This window comes from Triturus cristatus, chromosome 3_1 (assembly GCF_964204655.1).
Source record: "Triturus cristatus chromosome 3_1, aTriCri1.1, whole genome shotgun sequence".
NCBI lineage: Eukaryota > Metazoa > Chordata > Amphibia > Caudata > Salamandridae > Triturus > Triturus cristatus.
In genome coordinates this window covers 648,440,346-648,465,146 of record NC_140583.1, presented here as the reverse complement: position 1 = coordinate 648,465,146, position 24,801 = coordinate 648,440,346, and the positions used below count along the sequence as shown (strand labels likewise).

The following is a 24,801-nucleotide window of genomic DNA, read 5'->3' as shown; positions in this document are numbered from 1 at the left end:
TTGTCACAAAATTCATGCCAGCCACCACAGGACTAAAAGCAGACAACCTCTTTCTGCCCATCTTGGAGAAAAAGAAAATCCATGCCTAAGGTAACAATGGTTTTGAAATTGGGTAAATGAGACAACCTGTAGATAGAAAGGGTTATTATGAACTGCCCACACCTATGTTATTTGTGTGGAACCGCACAATGAAGCAGTTTCACCACTCCCCGTCCTCCCCTCCAATCAAAGATCTCAACCCAAAGATCCCCCCCTGCTTTAGACAAAATTGGGAGGAATTCTCTTTACCTTGATCAGTTTAGTCTCTATCTCCCCATCAGAGGCAAGCTGCTGGTGAGTTAGCATGTATCTGTCACACTTAGCTAGTGCTTTTTCGTTCGGGACGGCCACTTTGATTGCATTGGAGACATGGGGCTGCATGACCGTTTCAGTCTCTACATTACCAGGCGGCTTATGATTTACCCATCTCTCCGCCCCGGCGGAGCGCGAGCGCCTGTGCCGAGCGTGGACTGGCGGTGCATTCTGATCAAAGCAAAAGGAATCAAAAAATAGGGAGAATCAGTGATCAATCATTCCCATTTTCGTGCGCAAGCAGGAGAAAGCTCACAGGCCTGGTAAGCAAGGTAACCCACACTGTCAAATTTTTGAGACACCAAACGTACACTCCACCAGAGACTACTAAACTGCACCATAAACCACAAAACCATGCCAAATGCATCTAATGACAAACCCACACAGTGCCAGAAACAAATTAGCTGTCCTCACATCAAGTCTGTTCGCCTTTCTCTTCTACCACGGGTAAATGTCAGCGCAGACTTTATGACAGCTTCTCCTGTCCAATTCATAAATAATGGCATGCAGAGGACAGAGTTGCATTCACATTCAAACTTTTAATTGATGTTGCATTACACAGTCCAGTGAGTGAGCAGATCTGGTGCGTCCAGACAATGAGGAGCAACATCTACCCAGCAATGGCTATTTGGGATGATCCCAACAGGCATTTAAGGCAGAATCTGAGTGACGTACTGGAGGTCGTAGACCGGTTTTACGGCTTCAAAGTATATCAATTTATTAGACAAAAGGCATTATACTGAACCTGGATATGTCCCTAAATCTATATGAAATGTCAATGAATCCACTTTAAAGTGATGCATCAAGAAGTGAAATAGTAAATAAACTAATAAGCCTCCTGGCATCAAAGGTTCCAGTTTCCTCTTTAAAAAAAATAACCAATTAATAGCTTGCAATGGCAGGAGTATGCCAGTAATGGAGGGAAATGTTCCACTAGATTCAGAACTACAGAGTCTCAAAACAAATGCATAATTCAGTACAAGGGGTTTATCAATAACAATCTCACCCCAAACCCTATAACTGGTTACAAGGTCACCCCTAAAAGCGTGAAGACTGTCAGTGCCCCACACATCATATCCCACCTTTTCAGACATTCGTGACTCAGTCATACAGGTTACCAGCTCTGTAGTCTCCTCACTGCTGCCTAGGTGATAAACATTGATTACATTTCATTTCAAGTCATGCAGGGGATATACAATGCAACATACAAAGCAGATAGCTTCTAGTATTCTTGCTTCTAAATGTAGGCTGGGGAGGAGCGACATCAGTAACACTATGTAAAGTCCACCCAATCTCTCCCTCCCACCATGACTTACAACAGTCACTGTTCAGAGAACAGCAGACATGATGCATTGCATATTGTAGAGCAAAATCACCAAAAATTAGATGTGCTGAGCAAAGAGGTGGAGGTACACAAAAAGGGCAACAATATCTCTACCTGGGCAAGAATTTAAAGATGGACAGAAGTTCGAATTATGTTCGGGGACAAAGTCCCATTAAACAACTCCACATCTTAAACCCAAAATTAAAGCTCAAGAAGTTGAGTTAAAATAAACTGTGTACCTCAACCGTTCTGCAAGTTATACTTTCCACAGCCAGTGCACAGTGTTTGGATGAGCAGTAAAACCCAGACAGCAGAGGCATGCAAGTCAGATTGTGTCTAGCAGCTACCTTCCATACTGTGTAGACATGCACCAATTTACATTTTTGATTTACCAGTGGATTTTGCTTTAACAGGTATGAACCAAGACATTCCCCACAGAAAAACATCTGAATGTACAGATCAAAACCACCCCACTCCCCTACATTACCAGAGTGAGCACAGGAGCACTGACCGCTTTACTGTTTGTTCAGTTGGCAAGATTAAAGCTACAACAAAATCTGCATGCCACGCAGGTAGGGCATGCTGTACTACTGGGTTCTTTGTAGATACTGCTGCCAAACCACTATATTGGGTGACTCCTGTCCATCCAGTACACAGTGCATCACCTGCTGTCCAAAGACTAAAGCAAACTGTGCAAGATAAACACAAACGGCAAAGCTACACACAAAATCCAGCTACAATATCCCTAAATATCAAAATGCACAAAGAAAGGATGAATTTCTGGGGCCTGGATCTGGTAGCTCAGGAAGTTGAATGCATGGAGATGAGGAAAGGGGCAGGGAATGCGGGCATTTCGAATGAGTAAAGCAGAAATCGGGCATTGCTAGGAAACGTTCTTGGGGACTAATGGTAGGATATAAAATATACTATACACATTTATATCAATGAGTGGGTGTTTTCTTTACTGGCCCCTGAAGTCCTAGCGCACAAATTTACTGACCAACGACTGCCACTAAAGGTTCCCAGGACAAATGGTCCAAGACTACACCTCCTGATTTAGTGTGCCTAGGAGAACAATCTCTGAGCTCCAAACAGAAGTGTGTCTGCAAAATCGATCAGTAACATACCCCGGGGTGCAAAAAGAGCCAGATGTCTGTACTGTCAGAGACTCCGGTCCAGAGATGTGTCACTGTGTTGCACAAGTCTGCATTTAAAAATAGGAGTCATCTGGCGCTTTTATTCGAAACAGGTAGTGTGTAAATCGCAGCTCCAAATACAATGCTTTACCTGGTGCTCCGCAAAGTAGGGTGCGTGCAGCAGGGACAGACGTGAGCCATTTGGCTCCATTCAGTCTTTTAGAAGCACTAACTAGCAATTAAATTAGAATGTGCCTAAGGGATGTGTGTGTCTAGGAAGAGTAAATGACTAGAAAATGTATACCCTGGAGCATGCCCGTGGAGTCAAAAGCAGAACGATATCCATAGTGGAACACTTTCGACATACGACACTGTAAAAAAAGAACTTTGATGGAGGACAAACATTCATGTTTTTCTCAGAACACGTTTCTCCATGTACAACTGTAACATGGTCTAAAAAATCAGCTCAAACCAAAAATCTGTTTGAGAGGTCTTAAATGTATCAAAAACATCACTGGACCTGTAAAAATTGTGATGGTCAAGCAGCTTAATCAAGTATCTTAAAATGGTGTCCACAAAAAATACCACCCAAAGAGGAAGTAGAAATCCTGAGAAATGCTGCTACTACAGATACAAAAGCAGTGACCTGACAAGAATTGAGCTCTATTTTGATAGTAGATGTGCTTAATTTCTATTTCTTTTTTTTTTTTTTAAAAGGCCAAAGGTATTGCTTGGGCTTACAAATGCCAGTATTCTATCAAAGATACAGGTGTTTAATGGACTGGGCAGGCCAGAGACAAAGGGGGAGAGCTATTACGTCCTCCAGATCTATGACTGCAGAAAGATATCCCAGAATGCTGCTTTGTTGTAGATTTCACTCAGTGTCTGAGAGCAGACCACAGTGCTCCAAACACAGAAACTGCCTCGGATCTTGCCGAATGCTGAGAATGCTGTGCCTGTACAACTGCAAAGTTAGCAACACTGCAGGGGTGAATATACACATAGAACCACAAGGCAAATTTAGAAATTTCAATTAGATACAAAGGAAATGGTTTCATGCCAGGACTGTGGTAGCTTGTGCCAAACTAATTCCATGCGGAGTGATTGGACAGGACAGTCAGCATTTACTGTCTGGCAAAAGGCCAGATATGTGGAGCCCACAGCAAAGCAGCGGATGCAGCACCAATGGCTATAACTTTAGCTACGAAAGAGGCAGCCAAACATGGCACTAACCCCACAGCAATCGTCATCCTCTACATCTAGTAGCCGACGACAGCTAGGTGGCTGCTGGCCGCCGTCCCAGCACATGGCACGCCTCCTATCTGGCATGTTCTGACTCCTAATTGGCTCTGACTCCGGCTGCGGCCTAGTCCGGGTATACACATGCGTGCTGTATTGAGGTGTTTTCTGCTCCCACTCCGAGATGCAGGACGCCACCGAGATGCTGGTGCAGGAGTCTGAGCGCTTGTGTAGCTGAGCCGGGGTCAAGGGTGCAGAGCTGCTAGGGAGCTGAGGAACAGAGTTACCAGGAAACTAAAGAAATTAGAGAAAGATTAATTAAACTACAAAGCGGGGCACACCGCACATACACACTTTCACCCACAGAGCTATCAACAACAGTGGAAAGCAGATCTTCAGAGACCGCCACTTTCACTGCAAACAGACTTGCATCTATTATTCGGACAGGCACAAACCAATAGTAGTCCTTCGGTCTATACCCACCCAAAAAGCAATCAGTTTGGCTGAAGTGCTTTGGGTAATGAATCACCATGTGATATAAATGAAAATATGGGATGAAGTTTCAGGGTATGAAACAAGCACCACAGAGAGCACAGCACGGTATCTCATGGCAAGGGACAAGTACAAAAGTGTTCGGCACACTTATCTACAGCTCACCCAATACAAAGTTCTTTGCATAAGTGAAGTCTGGGATATGATGTTAAGAGTTCTGATTTAAACAATGCTCCAATATCTGCTTGAAATTTTGGAAGTGCTTTAACAGTGGACGGTGAGACAAAGCATGCAGCAGGAACACAACAGAAAGACACCAGAAACATAACTCAGTGCAAATAGCAAAGTGAAAACACCTGAAAAAGTCCGTGGAAACAGACTATAAAAACAACACACGACTCAAAGCAGGGGCCCCAAGCAGTTCAAATGTAGGACTATGCCTCCAAAATCTTTAGGCATGCACTAGTGTGTCACAGGTATGTAACATACAGGTACTGGAGAAGGGGAGACCGATCTTGGTGTAGTTTTTGGCTCTCTGTCCTTCTGGCGAGTGGGCCGCTCCGGTTTGTCGCTCTTGGGCTCAGTAACTATGGCCTTCAGCTGCTTCAGTTTCTCATCTTTTACCCAGAGTTTGTTCTGCATTTCCAGCTGTGTTGCAGCCACACGGCGCTCCTGCAAGTTAGAACACACAAAACATAGGGATGAGACTCAAAACACAACATATGACCATGAGAAAAGAGCGCTCCCTGGATGCTGGTATTTCCTGGGAAGAGGAAACCCACTTAGTGGCATGGATGGGAAAGCGATATTGGGAACAGAGTTCAACTGGTCTAAAAAAGATCCCATTGGATTTAGAAGGATATTTTCCTTGGAATAAATGAACGAAACAAACCTCACCAATTTTTGGATGGTGCATTTAGGAGTAGAGAGGAATGCATTTCTGCCTTCTTATGCAGCCATACCCACACCAAGGAATGCTGAAACCTTGCACATGCCAGATGAAGCAAGTTGGGAAACTATTAGTTGGGCTAAAATGAGTCTAACCTTCAGGGCCTTGCATGAAAAATACTGATTAGTGCTAAAGTCTTCAGCAACAGGTTTAAGATCTGAAAAAAGAAAACTCATTCCTTGTGAAAGCCATGCGCAAGAATCTTTCAAACACAGGACTTGCATGCTCTTAATGTTTTTTTGGCATTGGGAGGAAACTTACCCATGGTAACAACTGGCAATAAAGCTCGCCCATGAACAGAGCTTGAAAGAGGGACAAGCAGGTGTAACACAGCAGTTAAGGGAGGGAATTATAGGGTAGGAGTGTGGTCGGGGGTATTGGAGATAACCATTCCCCCGGCACAGCAGCCCACAAATGTCACCGACTAGCTGGCAGTAAAACTGGCTACAGACCACCATTCAGTTGCCTTTCATATGGAAGGATCTGTGAGATTGATCAGATCGGTCACTGCTTGAGAGTCAAACGCAACATTCTGCTTTATTAGCTGGAATCGAAAAGGTCGCGTACAAGTAGGAAAGGAACTCTTTTTGTACGATTCCTCTACCCCCAAAGTGTTTGGACTGACGCCGCTGTTTTTCAACTCTGTAGTGCACTGGGCCCTGCTGTCCAGGATACAGCGCATATGATCAGATCCACCTGTACCCCAAAGTATGTGAACAATTGGCTAACTTACTTATAAATCCCTAGTATATGATACAAGAGGTACCCAGCACCAGTAAGTTAAATGCAACCAGTGGGCTGCAGCACTTGATTGTGCCACATTGCTGTGACAAGGTGAAAATGTGACTCTAGGCCTGCTGCTGCAGCCTGGGTGGGCAGCTTGCACCTGCCAATTCAATATGGCAAAATAAAGCCTTTTGCCAGTTAAAACTTTTCTTAACATTAGTAGGTCACCCCTAGGGAAGGCACTGGTAGTCCACCATGCAAGGTGCTTTGAATAAAAAAAAGCAACAAAACAAAGCAGGGCATGCTTTCTAGAAGTTACCTTTCCCACACGTTTAATAAAAACGCGACTACCATTTAAGGGGTTTTCCTTAAATATGAAAAGTCTTTGAATGGAGCCTGTCACTAGTATAAGTCAAAAGTCAGAGACTAAAGTGGATAAATAATCTGCACTTTTCTGTGTGCCATCTATGGCCTGGCCAGTGACAATGTTGTTTTGGGCCTGGTCACTGGGGGCACATAACATTACTAATGTCACATGTTCCACTCGCATATTAGGTATCCTACCTTGCGGGCAGCAAGGTGCACTTAGGGGAAACTTATTTCATAAGTAATATTTGTCAAAAGGGTGTTTTGATTGGTCTGTGCAGTAGGGCTCAAGCTGCTGAAGTCAGGCTACACAGGGTAGGCTTTAAACCACGTTTTTACTGTCACTTTAGTGGCTGGCACAATAGGTGCTCTAGTCCAGAAGTAGTATTTAACTTTACATGCCATCAGTATACTTGAGCACCAGATACCATGGCCTTGTAGGAAAGTTAAATGCACCAATCAGGTTTTAAGTCAATATCATAATATTTTACGGGCCAGAGCTCATATGCTGTGCACTCAATAACAGAGCACCAGTGTTTGGAGTTCAAGATTAACAGAAAGGCCTCAAAAATAAATAAATAAAATAAATGGGAGTGGCCACCGAAAAAGGCCAAAATGGGGTCTCTAAAATGTGTGGTGCTCAAATTTTCAAGCCAAAGAATTCCGTATGCTCCGTAGATTGTCTGCTATCATTCCACCCAACGCCCCAACTCAATACTTGTATGTTTACTTTGATATTTTCACAAGGCAAAAGTATAGTGTATGTACTTTTGACCTGCTGATTGGTCATTACACCCACCAGAACCCATGTTAGAGCAAATGCCTGATGTACAGGCTTGCAACACCCTAAGGTCATAGAAAAAAAAACGACTGCAAGCTGAAGCCACTTACGCATTCCTTTTCCCATTTCATGGAGGCATCGGTCATCATTCCCTGCAGCCGTTGCTCCAGGCGACGCTTATCCGATAGCTGCCGCTGCAATTTCTGGTTGCGACTCTCCAGCTCCTGCTGCAGCGAACGCTTATCTTCCTCGTAGATCGCAGTGGTTTTCTCCAAGATCTCAATCTTTAAAAAAAAAAAACAGTAGGTATCTTAGGTGTGTAAAGTATGGCCAAACAGATACAGCTCAAGGACAACCTTGTTACAAGGCAGATCAGAAACAGTTACTGTACTTCTCAAGCTGGGGCAGATTTAAAAGAACGTCAGGTTTGGAAATATAGTTGCTAGGATGGTGTGAAGAGAATCCAATCACCGAGTATTGCATAGGATAAACCTGGTATTTCACCACCACCACCACAATCTAATAAAATTCTCAGACCTGGGAAGAAACATCTGAAGAAAAGAGCACAGTCTGAGTGCTGAAAGACAGAAGATCTATAGACTATGGTACTCTGCAATGGTCAGGAGCTTGGCTTGCTGTTGCTGCTACAGGTACCTGGACTTGAAGGCCTAGCTAACCATGATGGACTGTGTACCCTGAAGGAGCCCTGGCAGGAGTGAGACCATGAGCCTAGAAACAATCCTGATGGGGATAATTTTTTGCCCCCCTTCGTAGGACTGAGAAATCATGTAGACACTTCCACAGGGAGGGGGAGCGATATCCTTGTCCCACACTAAATTTTGTTACAGCAAATGACAGTAAACAGACGATAAAGCTATCCAGACTCGTGGAGCCCTGTCAAACTAGAGGTTCTAGCATTGCCATCCCTCCACCTGAAATCCCAAATAAGATTTCAAGCACCAAAGAAGGCTGGAAGTAAAGCCTAGGACTGTTGCAAAGGTGCAAATTTAACCCAGCGGCTTGGAGCTGCTGATGCAAAGCCTTCAGTTTTCAAAGAAAAACTATCCCATTTAGAGGGAACTTTGCTGGCGTCAGCAACCTGAAATGTGCCACTGGAGGATTTGAGAACCGAAAAAAAGTCTCTCATGGTAAAAACTCTTCAATAGGACATCGGCTTCAATTATTCCTGCTCAACTGTGATCAACTTGAAATCACATACCTTCCAGTCATTCACAGTCTGTAAACTTTCATTAGTTACTTGTGGCCTAAATCTTTAAAAAAATCTCTCTCGTTCCTCTTAACCAAATTTATTTGCTAGGGCCCTTTTTACGGAATACATTTCTCGTGATTTCTGTAATCAGATTTGGGAATTTAGTTGTAGCCTTAACTCTATAATGCGTAAACTGAACATGCATCTTATTAAGGAACGGTTACTCCTTGTGCTGATGGGGCATGACAAGTTTGGAACTTCAGCACTGTCTTGAAGAGCAGGGGAAATTTAGCAGAAAAAGCAGTCTATCAATACGGCATTTCCTCCAGGGTTGGGTTTTGACACTTTAGGTTTCTATGGAGTAGGTTTGGAATGGTTCCAAGGGATCTTATTGGGTCCAGATAAAGCAGCAAAAAAGGACAGAAAAATTAGCAGATCAAAAGGTTCTGACAATTGGACAACTTTCTACCACATGAAGTCAATGGATGTGCACTCATTGTCCATAACAAAATTAGCAACCATCAGTGCATTGAATCATTCTCATAGAGATAACATTATCAAAGAAGATGGGGGACAGTTTAACACAAAAGCTAAGCTTTTTCTCTGGTTCCATTGTATTGCTGTTCATAGATGAAACGCATTTGTGGCTGGATGGAATGTGTCTGGTACCAATGCACCAGAGGTCTTGCCGGTGATTTAATAAGAATTAAATTAAAACAGGTTCTGAAATTTGGCTTTGTTGCAGCTCTAATGGGGACATCATATAAAGGCTTCATTTGTGTAGACAAACTCTGGGGACAAAATCCATATCGTGCTCCCGTGTTTGATGCAGTCTGTGCAATGTGGAATATTGTGGACCACATAATGAGTCCACAAAGTCTTAATGTGGGCCATCCCGCAGTCTTTCCCTCTCTTGGCTGGTCCCCTTTTAAGTCTAGCTTGACAGTGAAGGTGTCTGTTGGTTTTATTATAACCAATTCTTTACAATACAGAGAATGGACTTTGGCACCACCCAAAAGAGTATTACTTAATCACGTCCAAGTACTTCCATTGGAATTCACAGGTGACTATTTACATCTGAAAGAGTACACTCAATCTGCAGTTCATCATCCTCAATTCCTCACCTTCTATGTGCATCCTATACGGAAAGCAAATCTTTGACAACTTTGATCCCAGTAGTGCCAAATTAAATAGGGCAGGCTTTAATGAAAAACAGCATTTGAGAAAGCAATGCATGTAAAGATGAATGGTTGAATGTTAAAACAAACAAAGAAAAAAAAAATGTGACCATCCATATTGTGGCCAATGGAGAGACCTTTGACAGAGGGAGATAGACTGTAACCCCAGCACTGCCCACCACATAACATTCGCACAAGGTATTTCAGAAGGTGCACAGTAATTCAGTGTCACAGCACCTAGCAGTGTCCAGACTGAATTTTCAGTGATTCCCTCATACCTAAACAAGGCTAAATCGCACTATGACACTTTGCTGGCATTAGATCCCTAGGTAGAAGCCCAAGAATTCTTGTCCAGAAGGCTATATGCTCTCGGGGTCCCCCCTCCCCATTAATCAGTTTCCTGTAATTACATGAATGTAATGAAATGCCTCAATTTTCAATGGAATAAGATGCATCAAAGGCACAATGGATCACACACTGTTGAACTTCACAGATCTATTTCGATCAAAGGAAGGCTATATGTGGAAGGGAGCAAACCGGGTAACCAAGAAGGCAGCAGTTTTTCACCCTCATGACTTAGGAAAAAAAATTGATCACTGCAAAGCTACCATTAGAAACAGTTTAAAGTAAAAAAATAAAAATAAAAATTATTTTAATGTCAATGTTTTCAGACATCCTTGCTTGGAGTGTGAAAATGAATTCCATCAGTCTCTCCTGCACTCCCTGCCGCCCTCATTGGGGAGAATGTACAACTCACATAATCTTTAAAGGAACAGCATCAACATTTTTGCCGCATAAGATGCAATGCCTACTGCGCAATTTCTATCAAGGTTTTAAATAAAGGGACATATAAAAAAATGTCCACTTCGCCATCATATTTAATGTATGATGCAGACTGCCTAATCACAATTGAATTTGCAATAAACGTAAACAAATGAAATGTGGGCTGTTATAAGCATGTTACGAAACAAAAACATTAAAAGAAAATGAACAAAAAAAATAAGCATTTTAAAATCGGTTTCAGGGCCAAAACATTGGCGGATACAGTTCTGTTTGAAATAGAATCGCATAATGGAAAACCCTGTTCGATCGAATAAATGCTTTAATTCTATGGTGCAGAATAGTTTTACGTGGATGCCCAGCCAAGTGACTGGTAATAACTGAAGCATGTACTCTATGCATTAGATGCTGCTGCAGAAATGCAACAGCTGTACCAAACACAAAGTTTTAAAGAAAATTTAAACATAGGAAAGAGGGGAAACTACTGCTAAAGGGACCCTAATGGACTATTCTACATGGTTAAAACGTAAGGGTAATTGCAACAGTCGCACAGTTTAAAACTGCAGAGTAGGAAAAAGAGTTAAACAGTTTGCCAGACATCAGTTAAAGGAGCAGCAGTTCAGCCTGCCAAACCCAAGTACGACACCTACCTTGTACTCCAGGGTTTTATTCTTCTTTTCGAGGCGCTCACACTCTGACTTGATGGCGGTAATCACCTTCTCCTTCTCATTCAACCTAACCTGAGTGAGGTTCTCCTTGGCTGCAGAAGTCCCATCGAAGTCCTGCAGGGATGCCTTAAAGTTTGCAGCTGAAACCATAAAAAAAAGGGGACAGGAACAAGTCACCCAGAATCTTGGTCCGGTCAAAAAGAGTCTGCAAGCCTTTGATCGAACACTCCTTTCTGATAGGCCTAAGGCTGCTCGACCACACTACCCTTAAGGGACACCTTGGGATTGCTAGCGCAAGCCCCTGTCCACTTATAAGGGATACCTGGACTTTATTTAGTATACCAAAAAGAGGTATGCTGTGGACAAAGAGCCAGCTTCCTACAGCTGCTGTTCACTTGACCAAGCACTAATATTCAAACAGCTATTAAATGGGCAAGTATTCATTTACACATTAACTCGAGTAAAGGAAACTAAGCAAAACTGCCCTACATCACTGATCTTCAGGAACACCTTCATTTTTAAACACATCATGCATAGACATTATAAAAATATAAAAGTCTCTTCAAAATTAAAAAGTACATCAATTATCCCCGAATTGAGATGAGTTTATTAAAAGTGATAGCTTTAAAACATGACCTCCCCTTTCCCTCTCTAGCCACATCACTCCCTCTCTACCCATCCCTCCCCCCTCTCTACCCATCCCTCCCCCCTCTCTACCCATCCCTCCCCCCTCTCTACCCATCCCTCCCCCCTCTCTACCCATCCCTCCCCCCTCTCTACCCATCCCTCCCCCTCTCTACCCATCCCTCCCCCCTCTCTACCCATCCCTCCCCCCTCTCTACCCATCCCTCCCCCCTCTCTACCCATCCCTCCCCCCTCTCTACCCATCCCTCCCCCCTCTCTACCCATCCCTCCCCCCTCTCTAGCCATCCCTCCCCCCTCTCTAGCCATCCCTCCCCCCTCTCTAGCCATCCCTCCCCCCTCTCTAGCCATCCCTCCCCCCTCTCTAGCCATCCCTCCCCCCTCTCTAGCCATCACTCCCTCTCTAGCCATCACTCCCTCTCTAGCCATCACTCCCTCTCTAGCCATCACTCCCTCTCTAGCCATCACTCCCTCTCTAGCCATCACTCCCTCTCTAGCCATCACTCCCTCTCTAGCCATCACTCTCTCTCTAGCCATCACTCTCTCTCTCTAGCCATCACTCTCTCTCTCTAGCCATCACTCTCTCTCTAGCCATCACTCTCTCTCTAGCCATCACTCTCTCTCTAGCCATCACTCTCTCTCTAGCCATCACTCTCTCTCTAGCCATCACTCTCTCTCTAGCCATCACTCTCTCTCTAGCCATCTCACTCTAGCTATGCAGGGATTCATCTTCTCCAAGCTGGGCTTTCTAGACTCATGATTGGACTATTTAACGCCAATCCAACCACCTTCCAAGGACAATCAACAGGCTCCAGCAGACCTCTAAGTTCTTGCAAGGAAGGCAATAGTTGAGAAAGCAATTGCTGAGAACGGTGGAACTTTACCATTCTTTCTGAACTCTTCAGCCAGCATTTGTCGCACCCGCAGACGCTGCTCCAGGACTGCAATGATACGTGGTAGGGTTTCTTCGTCATTGACATCCAGAAGCTCACAAGATGGCAGGGGTGGGAAGCTCTGTATCAGCATCTCAGTGACTGACTGATCATCTGAATCTGAAGGCAAACATAATATACCCTCAGCACCTCATTCATTTCAACGAACGGCTGTGTACCACATGTAACTACTTTGAAGAGCATTCAAGGGGTAAATGTTACTTGCCTGTTAAACTAGATATCTGGCATGGGCCTACTCTGTACAGTCACCTTCTTCGAGTAGCACCTCTTGTTTGTGTCAAAGAAAGGTGGCAAAAACCAAGTTCGGCTTGCTTGTGACAATACTATTAAATATAATGAAATGTTGTGTATTCCCCTGCAAGCTACAGTTAGCCAAAGAACTTCCACTGACTTTACAGGCATCAACTAATAAACAGCCAATTTACAACCACCTCCCAGTGACCTCAACCTTACAATTCCCCCCTCCACCAGATATAATGGCTTTGCATTAACGCCTGCTAAAAATTCTCGCTGAGCTCTTTCATCTCAAATTGTACTTCAGTGGGTCTTATAAAAATCAATCAATGACAAGCTGCAAAAGAAAAAAGTTACAGACGCAGACCCCACAAGGTGCAAACAAGCAACTGGAGAGGGTCAAGCGCCAACACTTCAGGACAACAAAGGGACAAAAATAATGCTCCACACCACCGCCACTGAGAAGGTGGTAAGGAATTTGCACCAAAATGGAGAAGGGCCCACATCTCAAAAGTCATAACGAGTCACCCAGAGGAATCTGTTCAACCACAGCTATAATTATCACATGTCCAGCAAAAGAGACTGAAACTGGGCAGGGGTGACTGAAATAAAGCAATTTTAGCAGAATTTAGGTATTAACACCACTAATTCTCCGAGTCTGTAACAGATGTGTCATAGAGAAAACAACTTAAAATAAATAAAGCATATAGAGCTTTTCACAATATATACAGGCTAATTAAGCAAAACACAGCATGTCCAAATTATATTTTAACATATGAATTCATATTAATGTAAAACAGATAGGACTCGGATAAATTAATAGGGACTGAAGAATACTTGTCAATCTTTTGATCTACACAGGCACACAAAAGTACTTGGAGGATGCTCCGAGAAAACTATAGTAACACCTATTAATCTGTAAACCTCCGACAGCACTTATAAACGGAGTCAAGCCAATGTGGTATTAATGTAGTAGTGTTTTAAAGTGAAAAAAAGCACAAGGAGGTGAATGCAGCTGGAGGTCACGTCACTCCACTGGTGCTTGCATGAGTGATGACCTATGCATGTGCTCGGAGAAGGATGTGGGTGCCATTTGCTTTGCGTTTATTGAATTTATTTCCAATCTAAGATGGAGAAAGTCACTAGGGTCAGGTTAAAAAGAAATACCACAGGTGTCAGCAGAGATGAGGAAAAGCAGAGTACAATGAAGAGAGCAGAAAGCATCACAGAGAAATATGGAGAAGAGATCCCCAAAAAGTGCAAGAAGAACAGAAAGTGGGTGGGGAACCCAAAATGCGAGTGAGAAGGACATAACGAGTGAGCAGCACAAGATGAAAGGACCACAGAGTGGTGGAAGCACAGAAGGGAGATGTAGGAAAGTCCCCCTTTTTGACATGGACACCCCCACCTGGTATTTAATGTGATTTCGATTGGAAGGGCACTAGATTCCTTGTAACCAGGTGGTTGTCGGATTAAAAAAAATAATAAAAAAAAAAAAAAAAAACCACAAAAAAACCCAGATCCACAAAACTGTGGGACTTCAATTTCAGACACTTCCAGCTGTGATGTTCCTGGAAATCCCTGGAATCTAAATCAGTGAGGGAGGATGTCCCAGTTCACCAATGCCAGGTTGGGTCAGAACCTTTTCCACACAGTGAGAAGCCCGAGTCAAATGCAAAAATAAGCACACTAATCTATAGGGAAAAGGAAAAAATTTCTCAAAGGCCAGTGCCACATTAAGCTCAATAGATCTTTGGCAGTCGCATGCCGGACAAGGTACCTTCTGCCCTGTATGCCATTCAGTGGCACTGGCTAGTGGGAAATTCTTTTAATTTCCCTACAAGTCATTCTGCCACCAAATCCAGGTCAATGAAACATCATGCTCAGTTGGGTTGAGAGATGGAAGCTCAAATGGACTGTGGGAACATACTATATGTTTGCACCCATTTAATGGTCATGAAATGTATTAGTGGGCATTTCCTCATGAAATCCAATTCCATTGTAGATTATCTCAATTTGTCATTCTGTCATAATTAATACAATGTAAAAAAAGGTATGCTTATATTATATTTTTTTCGATAGGGATGCAATATGGGTGTAAGGAGCAAAAATGAGGTTTCGGGTAAAGGGGTTAAGAATAAGGGAAAGAGAGTTAAGTGTAAGGGGTAAGGCGTTAAAAGCGTAAAGTTAAGTAGTTATTTGTAATGGGTTAAGAGCAAAGAGACAAAAGACATGGTTGGAAACGCTTAAGGGGGTAAGGGTAAATTTAAATGGGTTAGGACTGGGGTAAATTGTCAAATAGATATGGGGTTAAGGATGTAAAAGCAAAGGGGTAAGTCAAATGAAAGTTGGTAAAGGGAAGGTTATGCAGATAAGAGTAAAGGCAGGGCTAAACGGAAGCAGAAAAAGTTTGTAAACTCAGTGAGGTGTTTAGTTAACTGCAAGGCTAAGGTTAATGGTTCAGAGTGTGAGGGGTTAGTTTAAGGGATAATAGCTTAATGGTCTGAAGTTAAGGGGTGAATATAAAGGCTTATGGGTAGAGTTGAAAAGTGTAAGTGGTAATGGGTGTAAAAGTAAGGAGGTAAGTATATAAAGGGTTGAAGGTAAGGGCATGCTGGGAAAAGTAAGGGGTAAGGGAGTCAGTGTAAGGAGCAAAAGAAAGGGGGTAAGGTTAATGGTTTGGGGACAAGTGTAACGGACTGCTGTGTGCAAAAGTTTAAGGTTGCAAGTTAAAAAGCAGACATTAGGTTTTATGGGTAAGGTTATATAGTTACGGGCAAAGTATTATGGGTTAAGGCTAACAGTTTGGTTAATCCTAAGGTATTATGGCTACTTAGCATTACCCAATTATGTTCAATTCCTTACGGACAGGGTGGGGGGGTGAGGTGGGGGGTGTTAAATTAAGAGTTAAGATTATGGGTAGTCGTAGGAGTTAAGGGACAAAGAGATAAGAGGTTAAAGGTGTAATATATGGTGTAAGTGCTACAGGTTACATTTAGAGGGCTAAAGCTAAGAGGGTAAGAGAGTCAAGCAATATAATATAGGAATTAATTATAAAAATAAAGCTAAATATACAAACAGGGCGACAATGAAGATGAAACAGAAAAATAATGCCAACAGAATGACAAGGAAACAGTAAACAGGGGAAAACCATTGTAAAGAAACTAACACCAGGTGAGAAAACCGTATGTAATTCACAACTGCACCATGGTCACTTAAACAGTCTCCACAGATAAAGTCTGATAAAGAATGGGTACAACTTAACCCAACTGTTTTTTTTTTTTTTGGATGCTGGAGCACAATCAGATACCTCAAGGAAGAAAATAGTTGATGCAAAGGTTTGTGAAGGCTTGCAGAGACAAAGGGCCCCAAGTTTTTCAAATTAACAAGCCCCGTCTCACCAGACCACACAAACAGGAAACCACGATCCAGCCTTTAGTTGGCAGTCCACTTATAGGGCTTTTCACTAGTTTACTCCTCTCACCACCACAATGGAGGCTAGACCTACCTAGGCACAATGGTCCGCCACGTTCCTCCAGTCTGCGTGATAGCTCCTCCTTAAAGGCTACGTTTCTAAACCTTCGCCCTGGCGTCAGACCACAGATAGGCTTGTCAATAGGTCGAGCAACTTCCACTTCCTGGGTCATTTCTGCAAACCTCATGACTTGCTGCAAAAGAACAAGAAAAACTTAACAAAAGAACCAGTATAGGTTCAGTTCTCTCCTCCACAATACCACCAGAACAAAGGTATTAGGCTAAAAGCTTCAAAACTGCATGAGACACTGACATTTAGATCAAAGCATTAAAATAAACAGACCCAAACATGACTTAAAATACTGGCACAGAAATTTAAAACTACTGTAGAATGGGGTCAACAAGTACAAGAGTTTTGGTAAAAAATAAAAAAAAAAATAAAAAAAAACTGCCCTATTTAATGCTTCAATCCAAACAGATCGGATCTACTTGAACAGGGATGTATTAATGCCTTCCAATATTTCGCAAGTAAACCCCATCATTGATGTGCACCAAAACCTATTCTTATACTTGGTCAATTTACTGTGTACCTCCTTTGTCGTAGAGCATAGAATTATTTTACACATCTTCAGTGAACTATCCCTGCGGCTGCCATGTGTGGGTGTGTACACACAAAAATGCGATGCAGCGCGCGCAACGAAATTAGTTTTGTTTACTTACCTCCGTTCATCCATATTACGGTGTTTACTACCCCCTCCCTGCCCCTCCCACGCCCCGCGGAACTCCCTCTACGGGCCTCTACTGGGGGAGAGTACTGACTGCGGTGGTGTCAATCTATTTACTGCACCCATAATCAAGATATTCCTAGAGGGAGCAAAGAGGCTTCTTCTGGTCTGTCCCCTAGTGTATGCCACAACGGCCACCAAGTGGACCTTGATCCATGTAAAAGTTAGGCTTTAATCTAAGAGGCAAGTTATATCATTACTATGGTAACTGAGGTTCTACTGTCTAGAAAAGCTTTCCTTTTGCACCAGTGAACATACCTGTTCCACTTTACTATTTGCTTTTTGTAGGCCTCCTCACCCCACTCCATGATTCTTTAGGGAGACCCACGTGTCTGAAATCCAAGTCCTCACGAGCCATGCTAGAGGCTTGCTGGTTCTGGGGGGGTATACTTTTCCCTTATACACTGTAAACAGGTCCTGCAAGTGTGTCAGTATCAATACCACCACTTGAGCCATATCTACAAAGTCCAAAAACCAAGTCCGCCTTCCCTAATGTGGTGCTATCAAGGATTAGTGCCACTGATGACTCTCTGCGCATCAATGGAATTAAGGGTATTGGGGCAGAGGGATATGCTAACGTCCTTGACCAGTTTATCAATAGGGCCTCCCCTCGCAACAGATTATGTGGGTACTTTTATGCAGAGCTTTAGCATTTTGCGTTTTTGGTGTCGGTCTGAGCTCTACTGGTGATGTGTCCCCACCATTGGAACATTCCTTGTAGTACTTGATCTTTAATCTCCCACGTGTGAGTGCAACTTTGTCTGCTTAGCCTGTGTAGGCAAGTTTTATTCTGCAAGAAAAACGTGATTAATTTAAGCATGCTTAAGTTAGCATAACGAGGCTGCATTTGAAAATCATTCATGAGGTGATAGAGAAAAGTGCATGCATTGTTCCCTCTCCTTATTGCCTGGTGTCCTATGTGTCACACTTCACGCAACACATGCTGTATGGCGTGGAAGGTTGAAAAATGTACATGAGGAGCTAATACCTCCTGAAAAGACATGGTGTAAGAAACTGGCTCTATATATACACTACACCAAAATGACGTATAGTGTGTATAGAGTCCAAGTGTCCCCATAGGTAGGCAGAGGTTAAAGTTAGATAGAACCGTACTCTCTAATAGTGGTAGCTTGGTCAAGCAGTAAGGCAGTATCAGAGCACAGTGTTAAACATTTGATGGTGATCACACACTCAAGAACTGAACTCTCGGCCAATTGTTTTTGTATACAAATATATTGTTGTTTATTTTTAGAACCAAGCAAGCCTGGTACAGGTAAGCATTAAATACTTTTCAGTAATACGTTGCTGGATATAGAACAGTTGAAAAATGCAATAGGAATTGTACTTTGTTTGATTTACAGGGGAGCTGTAGAACGCAACACTTAGCAAAAGGACTACATTGAAATGAATCGGCTGTTTCAACAAATTGCAGGTAAGTTACTTTTACGTTACTTTTTCTAACTCAGTGCTGGATGCCTAGATTCAGCACTGGGACATTTCCTGAAAACAGTTGAGAAAATGCGTTTGGTTATTGTTTCGATTTTTAAGGAATATTTCAAGTTTTCAAAACACCACACTTAGTAGTTTTTTCGAAAGAAAATGGTCAATGTTATTCTACAGAAGAAAAACAGGTAATCGGTTTGTATGTAAGTAAATGACTGTGGGAGTTAAGGTTATGGGGTTAGACTCAGGGGCCCCAGAGGGTCAGTGATGCACTGAGATGGCACCCTCAGCGGCACTAGGGCAGCCGGGTACAGTTTTGAGGCCCAATATTATCCTAATGAGGATAGTGGGCTTCCGGTTGGTGGCTGCTGGCTCCTCGTGGTGTTGGTTCACTCTAGCTCGGGCCGGGGTCGGCGGGTGGAGTGTGCTGGATTCACGGTCTCTGGCTGGCACCAGAAGCTGCAGTTTAAACACGTCCGGTGTTCTCGGGAGATAGAGTCCTTGAAGTGAAGGCAGGCAGGTCCTCCGGGGTTTGTGAGGTTGCTGGCTTCAGGACACGTCGGGACTTCAGAGAAGCAGGTTCGAGGGGAGACAGGCCTGTAGTGCTGGGGCAAAGTCAGTGGGCGGCGTCCTCTTCTTAGCTCTGCACGGCTCTTCGGTCCTCCTTAACTTCCCCCTCATGTACCTGTACCCTCACCACTGGCATAGGGCACCCAGCTTCCCCCTCATGTACCTGTACCCTCACCACTGGCATAGGGCACCCAGCTAGAGGGGTGACTGATGTATGCCAGGGCAGTGGTTTGTGGGCATGGCACACAGGGATGTGTGCCATGTCGACTTCACTTTCTTCTGCACCAAGGCACTCAGTCTGCAAAAGCAGTGTGTGTGTGTCAGGGTACAGGGCCCCTGAGGGTGGCACAATAAGTGCTGCAGCCCTTAGAGGCCTTCTCTGGTCACAGTGCCCTGGGTACCTGTGGTACTATTTACCAGGGGCTGACATGTGGCCAGAGATGCCAATTGGGTTTAGGCTTCAATGCAGTTTTAGGGAAGGAACACAGGCCCTGGGTACCCGATTGGCAGGAGCCCAGGGCACACTCAGACAAACATCAGCAATTCAGCAAGAAGTGGGGGCATACCATGCAAGAAAGAGGGGACTCTCTCACACTTGGCGATACCCTCAAGATAAAGTCCCCTAATTGCTCTACTCCCGCTTCCTGCCACGGGCCGTGTTGACACACCGCACAACTTACAGCAGTCGTGGCAGTTTTCAAATAGTAATCGCTGGAGAGTATGGGAGTTGGGGGGCGTCTGGGGTGCAGGAACCCATGGCAGCAGGCCACGGGTGCTCAAGATACATCCAGTTTGTCTCCTTCATATGCAGGTGTGGCAATCAGATGTCGGTGTCCTGAAGACACTTCCACTCAGACGTGGTTGAAAGGTGTTTCCCCAGCAACTATTAGCGCTGATGCATGTTGAAGTCCTTGGGTTCACCATGTTGCAGCACCTTTCTTGCCAAAGTCCCTCAATGTCAACGACTTTCTTCGGTGCTAAAGCCGCCTTCTTATGAGGGTTTAGTCTGTTTTCTTCCATCATTGATGGACAGCCCAATATCTGCGCGAAGTCTGCTTCTTTTGTGACTGCATGATCACGTAATGAGCAAATCACTGTTTCTGTGCAAGCTTTAAGGTTTTTGAATGAAATCCGCACAGGGCTCGTGACCTTTGATGGGACTGTCTTTCAGTAGGCACAAGATCCAAACTTCGTGGCTATGTTTCTGTGTAAACTTTTAGTGGCACTGCAAACAGAATCTAAAGAGTTTTCTCCATTTCCCCAAGTGGCCCCGGGTATCGAATAGTTTCTTACCTGTCGGTGTAGTTTTTCAGCTTGAAGATCTTTCTGGATTCACTATGCTGTGCATTATTCCGTGATCTTGTGGTTGGGTCCGGATTCGTAGTCTTTTCTTTTTTTTTTTTTTTTTTGTAGCCCAGGTGGGCGGCGACGACCCACCATTTGGTGCACCTCCCGTGACGTCGTCGTGCTTCCTGCGGAAGTCCCACCTTTGGGGCGCCATCTTCGGGTTCTTTTTTCCTTGCTTTTTTTTTATTTATTTTTTTTAACCCTAGGCGATTGATTAATCCTTCTTGTCCATTTTTTTTTTTTTTTTTGTACGTTTTCATTTCTTTTGATATTTTCCATTTTACACCCTCTTCCTCCAGCCTCATCTTCCTGGCGGAGGTGGGTGAGTTCGCTAGTGAATCCAGAAAGATCTTCAAGCTGCAAAACTACACCGACAGTTAAGAAACTATTCGTTTTGCAGCGTGAATCTTTCTGGATTCACTATGCTGTGCATAGACTTTGTAGCGGTTTTCCTACTATTGTGGCGGCTGGGTGGTAGATGAGCTTTGGTCGTTGAAAATGTGTTGAAGCACCTTCTGTCCAACCTGTGCTTCCTTGTTCATCTGAATGTCCACGCAGTAGTGTTTTGTGAACGTGTGCACAGATGCCCAAGTGGCCGCGAGGCATATGTCCTGGATGGGCGTGTTCGCCAGGAAGGCCACGGTGGCCCCCTTCTTCCTTGTGGAGTGAGCCTGAGGCCCCTCCGCTAGCTCCTGTCCAGCCTGTTTGTGGCAGAATTGAATAGTGAGGGCAATCCACCTAGCGATGGTGCCCTTAGTCACTGGCCTACCCATGAAGCTAGTAGCAAAGGACACAAACAGCTGCTTCGACTTCCTGAGTTCCTTGGTTCTCTCAATGTAGTGCATCACCGCTCTTCTTGCGTCGAGTGTGTGCAGGGCCTTTTCTGCGTTTGAAGTCGGGTTTTGGAAGAAACTTGGTATCTGAATACTCTGATTCATGTGGAACGCCGACACCACCTTGGGCATGAAGTGTGGGTCCGTCCTCAGGGCTATTCTGTCCTTGTGAATCTGAATGTAGGGTTCCTGTAGTGTTAGTGCTTGAAGCTCGCTCACCCTGCGTAGTGAGGTTATGGCCACCAGAAAGGCCGTTTTCATCGTCAACATCTGCAGTGTGGCCTTGTGGATGGGTTCAAACGGTGCCTTCATGAGCTCCGTCAGAACCACGTTCAGATTCCATGCCGGCGGCGGCAACCTTTTCGGGGGGGGGCCATCCTTTTGGCTCCTTCCATGAATCTCTTCACCACCTGCGAGGTGAAGAAACTTCCACCCTTTTCACCTCTGGTGTAGGCCACGATCGCCGCTAGGTGTACCCTTAGGGAGCTCGAGCAGAGGTTACTCTTTAGAAGGTGTGTGAGGTACCTCAGTACTGTTGAGTCTCTTGTCATTCTGTTTTGCAGGCCCTTTTTCCTGCACCACACAGTGAATCTCTTCCATTTTGCGCTGTAGCATTTTTGTGTAGTTGGTTTCCTTGCCTCCCGTAGCACTCGCATAGTGCTCGGAGGCAATCTTAGGTGTGCGAACTCTAGGTCTTCAGGAGCCATGCCGCCAGGTTGAGTGTCTCTGGCTCTGGGTGCAGGACCTCTCCGTTTTGCATTGAGAGCAGGTCCTTCCTCCTCTCGAACCTGTATGGGATTGCCTTGTGCCATTTCTTGAATTTGTGAGAACCATGTCTGCCTTGCCCACTGCGGAGCCACTAGGATCAGAGTCATGTTGCTGGTTCTGCACTTGTCGAGCACTCTGTGCAACAGGGGTATCGGTGGAAAGGCGTAGGCAAATGTCCTCGACCAGCTTATCCATAGGGCATTTCCCTGGGATTGCTGATCTGGTTGCCTGGACGCGAAGATTTGGCATTTTGCATTTTGGCGTGTTGCAAATAGGTCTATTGTGGGAGTTCCCCATCTCCGGAAGATTTTCTCCGTTTCCTGGCCATTGAGCTCCCACTCGTGCGATGCAGAGGTCTGCCTGCTTAGCCAGTCTACCTCCACATTGTCCTTCCCCGGTAGGTGAATTGCCAGTAGATCTATCCTGAGAGGTATGGCCCATCTCCAAATCTCCTGAGCTAGAGAGGAGAGAGGGAACGACTGTGTCCCCCCTTGTTTGTTGATGTAGAACATTGCCGTGGTGTTGTCTGTTTGAACCAACACCCTCTGGTTGTACAGGTGCCTCTGGAATGCCTTCAGGGCTAGCAGGATTGTCTTCAACTCGAGGTAATTGATATGGCGAACCGCATCTGCTGGAGCCCACAGACCCCTCACTCTGAGGTTGTCCATGTGCGCTCCCCATCCCCTTTGCGATGCTTCCGTGGTAATGGTCATTGTTGGGATTGGTGGTGTCAGGCTTCTCCCTGCTGTCATGTTGTCTCTGTTTCACCAAGTTATCTCCTCCTGCACTGCGTGCGTAACAACCACTAGATCCTCCCAACTTCCGTTTGCTTGTGACCATTGCTGTTGTAGCCATTCTCATGTGCAGGCGTACATTCGGCACCAGCTGGATACACGACGCCATAATCCCCATCATCTTGCTCACTGCCCTCACTGTCAGAGCTCGCCCCTTCTGGTAGAGCCGCGTCTCCTTCAGTAGTGCATCTGTCCTCCTGTCGCTGGGCACTACTGTACTGTTCAGGGAGTTGATTTTTGCCCCCAGGAAAATCTTCACCTGCTCCGGTTCCAGCGACGACTTCCCCCAGTGAATCGAGAACCCCAGATTCGTGAGTGTCTGTTACGCGTTTTGCGTGCCTCTCGCGTGAGTTTGCCTTGACCAGCCAGTCGTCTAAGTAGGGGTAGACATGGATTCCCTGCCTTCGTAGGTGGGCCGCGACTGCCGACAGGCCTTTTGTAAAGACCCTTGGCGCCGATTTTAATCCGAAGGCTAGGGTTGTGAACTGGTAGTGTTCCTGGTCGATGTTGAACCTTAGAAGGCCCTTGTGTTTTCTGTTCATTGGGATGTGCAGGTAGGCATCCTTGAGGTCCACGGTGACCATGAAGTCCCCGTCTCTTATTTGGGGCACTACCTCCTGCAGCGAAGTCATTTTGAACCTCTGCGTTCTGATGAACTTGTTTAGGTAACGCAGGTCCAGGATGGGTCTGAGGTTTCCGTCTACTTTCGGGACCACGAAGTAGTTTGAGTAGACCCCTTTGTTGCGTTCTCTGAACGGCACTGCCTCTATGGCTCTTTTTTCTAGAAGTTTCCGTGTTTCTTCTCTGAGTAGCGCCAGTTCTTGGGCCGATCTCTGTCTTCCCCTTGGTTTCCTGTTTGGAGGTCTTTTCTCCAAGTCTACGCAGTATCCGTACTGCATGATGTTCCGTATCCACTTGTCTGTGGTTATACACCGCCACTCCTGAAGGTAGAACCTCAGTCTTCCGCCTACTGGTGTTGTATGCTCGTAGGCTTTTGAATCTTCTCTTCCCCCTGATGTAAATTTTTTGCGCCTCACCCTTGGGGGCATGTCGAGGGTAGGCGTCCTCTTGCGTGCCGAGTCACTTTGATGAGGGCTGGTCCCCCCCCTCTCCTCCTTTGGCCACGTCCGTTCCCTCTCCCGCGAAAGGACTGGCCCCGAGGTTGGTACTGCCAGTTTTGCTTCTGTTGACCTTGTCCGTGACCTTCACCCTGCTGACCCTGCTGGAACGTCTGGTGCGACGGCCCCTGCTGGCTTCCTCCCCTACCGTAGGGTCTCCTCGAGGGATTGCCTCGCCTCATTCCCCTCAGCTGTAGGGCCCCCATGGACCTCGCCGTTTCGTTTTCTTTTTTCAGCTGGGTGAGCTTCTCGTCTACTGTTGCTCCGAACAGTGTCTCTCCGTTGAAGGGGGTGCCAAGGATGTTGTTCTGCACCTCCGGTTTGAATCCAGAGATTCTTAGCCATGCATGCCTTCTCTCGGTGACCCCTATGGCCATGAGTCTTGCTGAAGTCTCTGCCCCGTCCAACGCCGTCTTTATACAGGAGTTGGCGATGTTTTTGCCTTCGTCTATCAGGTGTGAGGCTCTCTGGTAGTATTCTTCGGGGAGGTGCTTTACTAGCTCCCCCATCTCGTCCCAGTGCTGGTACTGGTGTCTATTGAGGAGTGCATTGGAATTCGCCATGCGCCAGTGCATTGCGGCGTTCCTCTCGACCTTTCTTCCTGTGAGGTCTATCCTCCTGCTTTCTTTATCAGGTGGTG

The 24,801-nt window shown here is 45.1% G+C and overlaps 1 protein-coding gene across 9 annotated transcripts in view; it reads right to left on the bottom strand.

Annotated features, from left to right (window-relative positions):
* KIF23 (kinesin family member 23) overlaps window positions 1–24,801 on the bottom strand; it is a 186,264-nt gene that overhangs the window by 50,697 nt on the left and 110,766 nt on the right. For 2 of the 9 annotated variants that reach the window (XM_085644661.1, XM_085644656.1), the window contains 7 exons: window positions 16,538–16,697; window positions 12,727–12,894; window positions 11,183–11,340; window positions 7,475–7,648; window positions 5,032–5,214; window positions 4,045–4,344; window positions 289–522 (listed from right to left, as the gene is read on the bottom strand). In XM_085644661.1, the coding sequence (XP_085500787.1) occupies window positions 289–522; window positions 4,045–4,344; window positions 5,032–5,214; window positions 7,475–7,648; window positions 11,183–11,340; window positions 12,727–12,894; window positions 16,538–16,697 (1,377 nt within the window). The remainder of the gene's footprint in view (window positions 1–288; window positions 523–4,044; window positions 4,345–5,031; window positions 5,215–7,474; window positions 7,649–11,182; window positions 11,341–12,726; window positions 12,895–16,537; window positions 16,698–24,801) is intronic. The other 7 variants (XM_085644657.1, XM_085644655.1, XM_085644660.1 and 4 more) reach the window with 4 other exon arrangements.